Source organism: Pituophis catenifer, unplaced genomic scaffold (assembly GCF_029215685.1).
Source record: "Pituophis catenifer annectens isolate HBS135680 unplaced genomic scaffold, rPitCat1.0.hap2 SCAF_8, whole genome shotgun sequence".
Lineage (NCBI taxonomy): Eukaryota > Metazoa > Chordata > Lepidosauria > Squamata > Colubridae > Pituophis > Pituophis catenifer.
In genome coordinates, this window is record NW_027256888.1 from 81,056,828 (window position 1) to 81,068,655 (window position 11,828).

The 11,828-nt window shown below is 47.8% G+C and overlaps 1 protein-coding gene across 1 annotated transcript in view; it reads right to left on the reverse strand.

Annotated features, from left to right (window-relative positions):
- DNAAF9 (dynein axonemal assembly factor 9) overlaps positions 1–6,845 on the reverse strand; it is an 89,405-nt gene extending 82,560 nt beyond the window's left edge. The window contains exons 1-2 of the mRNA XM_070948539.1: positions 6,780–6,845; positions 2,113–2,219 (exon numbers count right to left, since the gene is read on the reverse strand). Coding sequence (XP_070804640.1) covers positions 2,113–2,219; positions 6,780–6,825 — 153 coding nt within the window. The 5' untranslated portion in view covers positions 6,826–6,845. The remainder of the gene's footprint in view (positions 1–2,112; positions 2,220–6,779) is intronic.
- Between the last annotated feature and the right edge of the window lie 4,983 nt (positions 6,846–11,828).

The window sequence follows — 11,828 nt, forward strand, 5'->3', positions numbered from 1 at the left end:
AGGTGCCCCCGATACGACTGATGTCGAGCTGGCCATGCGCACACCGGACATGCTCACCCACCCCGGCCACTAATTGTCAGGAAATAACAGAATCATGGTGTTGGAAGGGACCTCGGAGGTCTTCTAGTCCAACCCCCTGCTCAGGCAAGGAAGCCCTATAACAGTGATGGGTAGCCTTTTCCAAACCAAGTGCCCAAACACCCAAAATGCAATGCGTGCGCAGCCCCCGTCCATGTGCCCTGCCCCCCATACATGTGCATGCAGCCCCCACACACGTGTGACCCCCGTACATGCATGTACCCCCACACACACACACCCTGCCTCCCGCAAGAGACCCAAAGACCAGCTGGCTGGCAGGAGGCGAGCGCACAAGCGCAGCGGAGCTGAACTGGGGCGACGGCTCGCGGGCCATCAGAGAGGGTCCTGTGCGCCACTTCTGGCACGCGTGCCATCACAGCCCTGTACCATGTGAAACAAATGGCTGTCTAATCTCTTCTTCGAAACCTCCGGTGATGGGGCCCCCACAACTTCTGGAGGGCAAGCCGTTCCACGGATTAATTGTGCTCAACGTCACAACCAGAAGTACCCTTTGCAGCTGTGGTGGGCTGAGCGAGGGGGCTCCGTCTAGCTTTAATTCCCTCCGCCCCAACGCATTTAAGCCACAGCTACAACTAACAAGCAGGCTATTATAGCTGGAGAACGGTACCGTGGGCACAGGGCCACCATTGTTCTGCCAGAAGAGTCATTCTCCCCCCCCCCACAGTTGGGCAGGCCAGTGCAAGACCCCACCCCACAGCTGTTCCCAGCTGAAACGATCCTATATAGAAGAATCCCTTGGGGTCATTTAGGAAAAAAAAAAAATGAGGTTGCATCGCAATTCTCGTGCCAGCCGGCCCTCTCGCCACGAGCACCCTGCAAGGAGAAGGGCAGGGAGGCTCTTGGCCCGGGTGGGGGGGTTTCCTCAGGAACCTGCTTCCAGGGACGCTTCGCGGGGATGAGTGTTGCGAGCCCCTCATGGGCACCGAACAGTGGTGGGATTCAAATAAATTGACAACCGGTTCTCTGCCCTAATGAGCAGCTGGGTGGGCGTGGCCAGGGTGGGCGTGGCCAGTTGTGGGCTGCTGGCGGTTCGCAAGGGTTCGAGAGAACCTCTAGCTGAGATTCTGTGCGGTTCAGAGAACTCCCCAAATCCCAGTCCTGGCTGGCCCTGCCCCGCCCACACCGCCCCTCCCAGGAGTCCCCACGCGGCCTGTTTTAGATGCAGGTAAGTGCACGGCGCACGTGGAGGCTCAAGGACGGTGAAAAATACGCCTACCGGAAGTTCGGGAAGGCTGGAAACAGGCCAGTTTCCAACCTCCAGAGGGCCTCTGGAGCCTGGGGAGGCGATTTTCACCCTCCCGGAGGCTCAAGAAAAGCCTCCGGAGCCCGGGAAGGGCAAAAAAGCCCCACCACCACTGTGGTGCAGAATGCCGACTAGGCCACACCCACCATGGCCACGCCCACCAAGCAACCGGGCAGAGAACCTCTTGCTAACATTTTTGAAGCCCACTCTTGGGTGTGACAAGCAACCCTCAGCCTCCTGCACCCCCCTCTGGGAGCAAAAACGGGCTGTCGAGGGCCCGTTTTCCACCTCCCCGGGCTCCGGAGGCTCTCTGGAGGCAGGAAATAGGCCCATTTTTGCCCTCCATGAGCCTCTGGGAGGCTTGTTTTCCACCTGCCTGGGCTCCACGCGCCCCCTGTACTTACCTGGGATCCAAAATGAGCTGCATGGGGACTCCTGGGAAGGGTGGGGCGTGGCCAGCCAGTCATCGCAACTACCGGTTTGCCGAACCGGATGTAAAATTAAAATCCGGTTTGCCCGAAGCACTCCGAACCGGCTGAATCCCACCTCTGGCGCCAACAAAGCAACCAGAGCAGCCATTTTGATTCCTCCCCCCCAAGAAACACACAGAGGATGCCCATGAGATGAAAGCTTTCCCAATGCAAAGGGCGTTTGTTGGGGTGCTGAAAAGTGGGGTGCCTAATTCTCACCCCATCCCTTTGACCGGCTTCCTGGAAGCACCCTGGGGTGGGAAAAAGTGGTCTAAGCCCATCCGGCCCATCCCTTCTTACCTCGTATTTCATGGTGAAGAAGCCATCCCCGCCGATGCCTTCCAGGGCAAAAGCTTGCACGATAGGCCATTTTTCCACCACAAACATGTCGAAGATCTGCAGGTGGCCTGCAAGACACCAAATGCAATTTTTTTTGGGGGGGGCATTTTTGCAAGTGTTTCCTCCACTTACAACCATTCGTTTAGTGACAGATCGAAGTTAAAATGGTTCCGATGGATCTTGACAGCCTGGAACACTGGGCCCTTATCTAACAAAATGAAATTCAATGTAGAGAAAAGTCAAGTCTTACACTTAGGTAAGAAAACCCAAAAACACACATATAGACTGGGGGAAACCAGGCTTAATAGCAGGAACTGTGAGAGGGTTCTCGGAGTCTTAGTGGACAACCAGCTAAATAGGAGCCAAGAGTGTTCAGCGGCAGCCAAAAAAGCCAATGCAATCCTAAACTGCATTAACAGAGAGATACAATCAAGATCAAGGGAGGTACTAATACCACTCTATAAAGCCCTAGTAAGACCACACCTAGAGTACTGCATCCAGTTTTGGTCACCACACTATAAAAAAGACGCGGAGACTCTAGAAAGAGTGCAGAGAAGAGCAATAAAGAGGATTAGGGGACTGGAGACTAAAACATACGATGAATGATTGCAGGAACTGGGCCTGGCTACTCTAGTGAAGAGAAGGACCAGGGGAGACAGGAGAGCATCTTCCAATATTTGAGGGGCTGCCACAGAGAGGAGGAAGGGGGTCAAGCAATTCTCCAAAGCACCCGAAGGCCAGACAAGGAATAATGGATGGAGACTGATCAAGGAAAGATTCAACCTGGAAATAAGGAGAGTATTTTCTGACCGTGAGAACAATCAACCCAAGGAACAGAAGTTGCCTTTGGAAGTTGTGGGAGTTTCATCACTGGAGATTTTCAAGAAGAGATTGGACTATCACCTGTCAGAAATGGGGTAGGTCTTCTGTCAAGACCAGTGAAAGCAGCAGAGAGAGTTTGGGGGGCGGAGGGGGGAGGAAAGGAAAAAATAAGTCACTTATTAAAAAATATTGTTTTCAATGTCTCTAGGACGTTTCCTAGCCCTGTTAACAGAATAACAGAGTTGGAAGGGACTTTGGAGGTCTTCTAGTCCAACCCCCTGCATAGGCAGGAAACTCTACACGACTTCAGACAAATGGTTATCTAATCTCTTCTTAAAAACTTCCAGTATTGGAGCATTCACAACTTCTAGTGGCAAGTTGTTCCACTGATTAATTGTTCTCACTGTCAGGGAATTTCTCTTTATTTCTAAGTTGCTTCTCTTCTTGATTAGTTTCCACTCGTTGCTTCTTGTCCTGCCCTCAGGTGCTTTGGAGAATAGCTTGACTCCCTCTTCTTTGGGGCCGCCCGTCAAATATTTGGAAGACTGCGATCATATCACCCCTGGTCCTTCTTGTCATTAAACTAGACATACCCAGTTCGTGCAACCGTTCTTCAAATGTTTTAGCCTCCGGTCCCCTAATCATCTTTGTTGCTCTTCTCTGCACTCTTTCTAGAGTCTCAACGTCTTTTTTACATCATCGCAACCAAAACTGAATGCAGTTGTGAAGTTTCCGAAAGATGCCCTCATTAATTCATGAGCCATGAGCCATGAGCCAAACCTCAAAAGAAATATAGTCGTTTATTAGGAGCACCATTTCGGCAATATTCGGATGCAGTTAGAACTAATCCCACGTAGATTTACGTTCCCCTATGACCCTATCTCTCCCCTCCTCTCTGGCCATGTCATAAATCACATTCTCCAATTAACCACTTTGGCTGGCTGTGAAATCCAACACCCTCCTTCTGATTGCGGTCAGGAAGAATGTATGGAATGCACTTCAGTTCTCCCTCCCTCCTGCTCATGGCAACTTGAAAGCTTTGCAAGTTGACAGCAATATTCCAAGTGTGGCCTCACCAAGGCCTTATAAAGTGGTATTAACACTTCATGTGATCTTGATTCTATCCCTCTGTTGATGCAGCCTAGAACTGTGTTGGCTTTTTTGGCAGCTGCTGCACACGGCTGGCTCGTGTTTAAGTGATTGTCTTGTTTTAAATGTTCATTAAAAAAGATAAATAGATGACAACGCAGAGTTTTGCAAGTTTCTTGCATCAGCTTTGGCTATTCTCAGTAACCCGTTTCTCCCCTGCTCCCCTCCCCGTTCACAATCCCTGCGAAGGCTTTTCTGCTTAAAATCCTGGCATCCCATAATTAACGGAAATCAAGAGCCTTTTCTGTTCTAAAAAAAGAAAGCTACATTATCATCACCATCATAATAAAAGAATCTGTTATTTTCTCCCATAAAAGAGGATTTAGACGCTTCTCGTGTAAAGCACAAGGGACCTATTGTGTGTGTTTCAATTTTACCGGGTATTTATTTATTTATTTATTTATTTATTAAATTTTTATACCGCCCCCTCTCCCGAAGGACTCGGGGCGGTGAACAGCCAAAATTAAAAACACACAATACAAATATTAAAATGCATTAAAACAGAATTAAATTATCTTAGGCTTCACCAATTTAAAACCCCGTTACCCATAAAATTCACCAATTAAAAATTTTTAACCCAGCCCGGCTTGCTGAAATAAAAACGTCTTCAGGGCCCGGCGGAAGGTCCGGAGATCCGGGATTAGTCGTATCCCTGGGGGCAGCTCATTCCAGAGGGCGGGTGCCCCCACAGAGAAGGCTCTTCCCCGGGGGGTCGCCAGCCGACATTGCCTGACAGACGGCACCCTGAGGAGACCCTCTCTGTGGGAGCGTGTTGGCCGGTGGGAGGTTATCGGAGGCAGAAGGTGGTCTCGTAAATAACTGGGTCCTAAGCCATGGAGCGCTTTGAAGATGAGAACCAACACCTTGAAGCGCACTCGGAAGACCACTGGAAGCCAATGCAGCTCGCGCAGGAGAGGTGTCACGTGGGAGCGCCATGCCGCCCCCATAAGTACCCGCGCGGCCGCATTCTGCACCAGTTGGAGCCTCCGAGTGCTCCTCAAGGGGAGCCCCATGTAGAGAGCATTACAGTAGTCGAGGCGGGAAGTAACGAGGGCATGAGTGACCGTGCATAGGGAGTCCCGATCCAGAAAGGGGCGCAACTGGCGTATCAGGCGGACCTGATAGAAAGCCCCCCTGGCCACGGCCGTCAAATGCTCTTCTAAGGACAGCCGTGCGTCCAGGAGGACACCCAAGTTACGCACCCTCTCCGTGGGGGCCAATGTCTCGCCCCCAATAGTCAGCGATGGCACCAGCTGACTATATCGGGACGCCGGCAGCCACAGCCACTCAGTCTTGGAGAGATTGAGTCGGAGCCTGTTCCGCCCCATCCAGACCCGCACCGCCTCCAGGCACCGGGACATCACTTCAAGGGCATCGTTGGGGTGGTCTGGGGTGGAGATGTACAGCTGGGTGTCATCAGCGTACAGATGGCACTGCACCCCAAAACCACGGATGATCTCGCCCAGCGGCTTCACATAAATGTTGAACAGGAGAGGCGAGAGGACCGACCCTTGTGGCACCCCACAAACCAGGTGCCTTGAGGTCGACCTCTGCCCTCCAGCCAACACAGACTGCGACCTGTCGGAGAGATAGGAGGAGAACCACCGTAAAACAGTGCCTCCCACTCCCAACCCCTCCAACCGGCGCAGCATGATACCATGGTCGATGGTATCAAAAGCCGCTGAGAGGTCTAATAGGACCAGAACAGAGGAACAACCTCTGTCCCGAGCCCTCCAGAGATCATCAACCAACGCGACCAATGCCGTTTCCGTGCATTGGTCGCGTTGGTATGATTAACACAAATTAGGCAGGCGTTCAAATTACTCATTTTGGAGACAAAGCGGGTGTGATTTTCCTTCAAGGACCACTAAAATGAACACCAAACTCCAGATGGGGACAAAAGTTAAGACAGGTAGTCCTCGAATTACAACTACAGTCGAGGCCCATTGTTTTTGCTGCTAAGCGAGACAGTTGATATATATAAATAATAAATAATAAATAAATTTATAATAAATAAATAATATTTATTCATTCATTCATTCATTTATAAGAATTTGGGCAATAATAATAAATAAATTTATATAAATTAATAATAAATAAATAATATTTATTAATTCATTCATTCATAAGAATTTGAGCAATAATAATAAATTTATATAAATTTATAATAAATAAATAATAAATAAATAATATTTATTCATTCATTCATTCATTTATTCATTTATAACAATTTGGGCAATAATAATAAATAAAATTATATAAATAAATAACAAATAATAAATAATAATTATTATTATTATTGTTTAGACTTCTATACCGTTTCATAGTGCTTTACAGCCCTAAGCGGTTTACAAAGTTAGCATATAGCATATTGCATATTAGCATATTGCATTAGCATTAGCATATTGCCCCCAACAATCTGGGTCCTCATTTTACCCACCTCGGAAGGATGGAAGGCTGAGTCAACCTTGAGCGGATGAGATTTGATCTGCTGTTCTGCTGAACTAGCAGTCAGCTGAAGTAGCTGCAGTACTGCACTCTAACCACTGCGCCACCTCGGCTCTTAATAAATAATAAATAATAAATAATAATATTTACTTATTTATTAATTCATTCATCCATTCATTTATAAGAATTTGGGTTTTTTTTTAACCTACCTTGGGAGCTGAAGGGAATGCCAATCCGGCTGCAATCTCGAACCATATCCACAAAACTGGAAATTTTAAATTCTTCAGCCGACTCTTCATCTTCGTACTAATAAAACGAGAAGGAGGGAGAATCTTTTGAAAATAAAGACAATAAATCCCCAAAGGCACGATGGCTTTTAATTCCATCTCAAATCCAAAGTCCATTTATGCTTCCAGTGGATCTAAAAAAGGCTGCCGTTTAGGATCGCCAGTTCCTGCAAAGCAAAATAGAAATTCTAGTACAGGTAAGTCCTCGACTTAATGACCGCAATGGAGCCCAAAATTTATGTTGCTAAGTGAGACAGTTGTTAAGTGAGTTTTGCCCCATTATAACGGCCCTTCTAGTGAACAGATTTTAAATGATTCACTGCAGGTGTTAAATTAGTACCGCGTTGTTAAGCGAAACATGGCTTCCCCATTGATTTTGCGGGTCAAAAGGTCGCAGAACGGGATCACGTGACCTTGGGACACAGAAACGGTTGTAAGTATGAGCCAGTTGCCAAGGATATGAATTTTGATCACATGACCAAGGGGGATGCTGCAAAGGTTTTTAAGTGTGAAAAATGGTCGTAAGTCACTTTTTCCAGGGCCGTCGTAACTTTGAACAGTCACTAAATGAACTGTTGTAAATCGAGGACTACCTGTAATCCAAGGAAATGCACGTAACTAATTTCTAGCAACTTGTTTTTTCACTTAATGAGTCAAATTGGTGCCCATCAATCATTCAAACTAAAAAGCCAAAAATAATTCTGTGTTAAAAAACTTTACACAACACTAAGCCCAACTTCTCCCACTGGCTGCTGTCTTTATTTTGTGTTTATTTCTTGACTTGTATCCCGCTTTTATTATTTCTACAAACAATTCAAGGCCGCAAACAGATCCTTCCTCTTCCTACTTTCCCAATAATAACCACCCTGTGAGGTAGGCTTGGGCTGAGAAAGTGGGACTGGCCCACAGTCATCCAGTCAGCTTTCGTGCCTAAGATGTGACTAGAACTCACCACCTCCTGGTGATTGAGCCAAAGTCACCTTGCCAGCTTTTATGTCTAAGCCGGAACTAGAATTCACCACCTCCTGGTGATTGGCCAAAACACAACCATTTGGCTTTCATGGATAAGGTGGGACTAGAACTCACCGCTTCCTGGTCATTGGCCCAAAGTCACCCAGCTGGCTTTCATACCTAAGGCGGAACTAGAACTCCCAGCCTCCTAGTGATTGGCCCAAAGTCACCCAGCTGGCTTTCATACCTCAGGCGGAACTAGAACTCCCAGCCTCCTAGTGATTGGCCCAAAGTCACCCAGCTGGCTTTCATACCTAAGGCGGAACTAGAACTCCCAGCCTCCTAGTGATTGGCCCAAAGTCACCCAGCTGGCTTTCATACCTCAGGCGGAACTAGAACTCCCAGCCTCCTAGTGATTGGCCCAAAGTCACCCAGCTGGCTTTCATACCTAAGGCGGAACTAGAACTCCCAGTCTCCTAGTGATTGGCCCAAAGTCACCCAGCTGGCTTTCATACCTAAGGCGGAACTAGAACTCCCAGCCTCCTAGTGATTGGCCCAAAGTCACCCAGCTGGCTTTCATACCTAAGGCGGAACTAGAACTCCCAGCCTCCTAGTGATTGGCCCAAAGTCACCCAGCTGGCTTTCATACCTAAGGCGGAACTAGAACTCCCAGCCTCCTAGTGATTGGCCCAAAGTCACCCAGCTGGCTTTCATACCTAAGGCGGAACTAGAACTCCCAGCCTCCTAGTGATTGGCCCAAAGTCACCCAGCTGGCTTTCATACCTAAGGCGGAACTAGAACTCCCAGCCTCCTAGTGATTGGCCCAAAGTCACCCAGCTGGCTTTCATACCTAAGGCGGAACTAGAACTCCCAGCCTCCTAGTGATTGGCCCAAAGTCACCCAGCTGGCTTTCATACCTAAGGCGGAACTAGAACTCCCAGCCTCCTAGTGATTGGCCCAAAGTCACCCAGCTGGCTTTCATACCTAAGGTGGAACTAGAACTCCCAGTCTCCTATTGATTGGCCCAAAGTCACCCAGCTGGCTTTCATACCTCAGGCGGAACTAGAACTCCCAGCCTCCTAGTGATTGGCCCAAAGTCACCCAGCTGGCTTTCATACCTCAGGCGGAACTAGAACTCCCAGCCTCCTTGTTTCTAGGCCAACACCTTAACTACTACACCAAACTCTCTCTCTCTCTCTCTTTCTTTGTACCTGGTGGAATATGGCAAGCAAGACATTTTCAGCCCCAAAGGTAAAAAAAAAAAAAAAATTAGTTTTGCAAGCACTCGAAAGCTGGCCCACGCTGAATCGCGAAAAAGGACGCCTTCGTTTGCTGCCACTCTCCGATCGCGCCAACTCCCTGCTTTCAAACCAGCACGTTTATTTTCTGCCAGCCTTCAATCCTCAAATTCGGAGCAGAGCTCAACCTGAGCCTTTCCTTTTTGAAAAGAAAACCCAACCCAATAATAAATAGAAAGGCACCTAAAATCCAGCTTCTGCGTATTTGTATTTGTTTATTGAATAGCCCGAAGGCCTTTTCAAACAGAACAGAAAAGGGAAAAAGACAAAACAGTTACAAAAATAACAATCTAAAAATATATGATATATGACATTAAAATTTTACAATATCAGATTTCAATAGCTAAGTTGCCAAGACTAGATAACCCAAATAGGATAGCTCCTCTCTAACTGAGCTCATCTTTCTTACAATCAATGCAGCTTCTGCGTATTTCCCCAAAAGCCCAAACGCTGGACGGCGAACCCTGCCAAACTCGGTTTAAAAAAAAAAACACACACAAAATAAACGGATTTTACAGAATTCGTTGAAAAGGAAAACCGGCGATAAGGTGTTTGTGATTTTCAAAGCCCCTTTGGAGGGTTTTTTCATAAGCCCTCTCCAATTTAAAAGCCATGCCTATTGTGCTCTATTTCATGGATGCCAACCACTCCATCGAGTCGACAATTTCGTTTTATGGCATTCCTGGCGTTTCATTATCCAAGGCGGCTCCCACTCTGGGCTGGTGGCACGAGGTTGAGAAAGGAACGGAAGACAAAAGAACAGCAGAAACAAGCTTTGGGCCAAAAATTGACGTTTTAAAAGCCCGGCGGGGACTCCAACTCCCCTGCGAATGCGTCCAACCTCTCCAAAATGAAAGACGCAAATGGCAGACAGGAGGCCAGCTGGGGAGAGGATTTTGGAAAGCAGCAACTGGGCCGGCCCGAGAGACGAGGCTGGATGGATAGACGACACCGTGGAATGATAGAATATTGAAGGTGGTTTACAGGAAAACGGATTTTCGTGCGCGCTGAGGTTGCGCGAGAAACGGGAAAAAGGAAGGAATTGGAAAACTACGAGGGGCTGACTGTCAGATTTGAGGAAGTACTCGACTTGTGACCACAATTGAACCCAAGCTTGCCGTTGCTAAGCAGGACAGTTGTTCCGAGTAGCTTTACAGGGTTTTATTGACATCTTTAAGGTTTTGTAGAGTTTTTAGGATGGGGAGACGCCCAGAGTTACGCCCGTGGTAAGAAGGGCGGCTGATAAATTTTACCAATAAATAAGGGAGGTTCGCCTCTTTTGGGGTCCATTTTTGCCACCGCTGTTAAGGGAATCGTTGGGTCGTTAAGTAAATCGGGCTTCCCTCGTGTGACTTTGCTTGTCGGAATTTGGCTGGGAAGGTCATAAACGGTGATCATGTGACCCCGGGATGCTAAAACTGTCATAAGTACATGCCAGTTGCCAAGCGTTTGAATTTTGATCATGGGGATGCTACAAAGGTCGTAACTGTGAAAAACGGTCGTCCCATTTTGCAGTGCTGTTGTAACTTTGAACGGTCACTAAATGGATTGTTGTTAAGTTGAGGACTACCTGTACTGCTCTTTCCCAAAAAAGTATTTCTTTAAATTTTAAAAATGCTCAAAAATTTCCCAGCAGTTGGGAAGATTTACATCTGGTCTGAAGCCGCCTTTTTGTCCTGGAATGAAAAAGCACAGCGCACTCTAACCAATTTGAATGGAATACAGGTAATCCTCGACTTACGACCATTCATTTAGTGACCGTTCACAGTTACAACGGCACTGAAAAAAGGGATTTACAGTACATCCATTTTTCCACACTTAACGACTGTTTGCGGCCTCCTCACAGACACGTGGTCAAAAATTCAGACCCTCGACAACGGATTCATATTTATGACGGTCGCCGTGTCCTGGGATCATGCGATTTCCCCCTTATGTGACCTTCTGACGAGCGACGGGAAAGCCAGATTCACTTAACAACTGCGGTTACTTAACTTAACAACCGCAGCAATTCGCTGAACAAATGTGGCAAGAAATATCGGTCTTGCTTAGCAAGAGAAATTTTGTTGTCGTAAGTCAAGGACCACGTGTTCAGCTAAAAGATTCTGGGCAACATGGCAGGAAATGTTGTATTTTTTTTTAGAGCTCTGGCTGGTCTCTACGACAGGGGTCCCCAAAGTTGGCAGCTTTAAGACTTGTGGATTTCAACTCCCAGAATTCTCCAGCCAGCTGGCTGGAGAATTCTGGGAGTTGAAGTCCACAAGTCTTAAAGCTGCCAAGTTTTTGAAGTCCACAAGTCTTAAAGCTGCCAAGTTTGGGGACCCCTGCTCTACAACAACGTTTCTCAACCTTGGCAATGATAAGGTGTGTGGACTTCAACTCCCAGAATTCCCCCACCAGAAAAGCTGAAATCCTGCACAGGAAGTCCAAACTTTCACACTCTGCGCCCCCCCCCACCCTCACCCCAAGTTCTTCCTCCGTTTGCGGCTCACTTGCTCACCTCCGTTTCCGTCAGGCAGTGGAAATGCAGGTTTCTCCAAAACGCCACGTAGGGCAGCAGGTAGTTGTAATTGACAGGGTTGCAGTACAGATGGACGCTGTCCGGCTTCACCAGCAGAATCACATCTACGAAACAAGGGGTCGTAAAAAGAGGACTCGTGAGAAGCGGGGAAGCGCCGGCATCATCGGCGACCAGGAACGGAGGTTCATACCAGCCCGTCGGGGA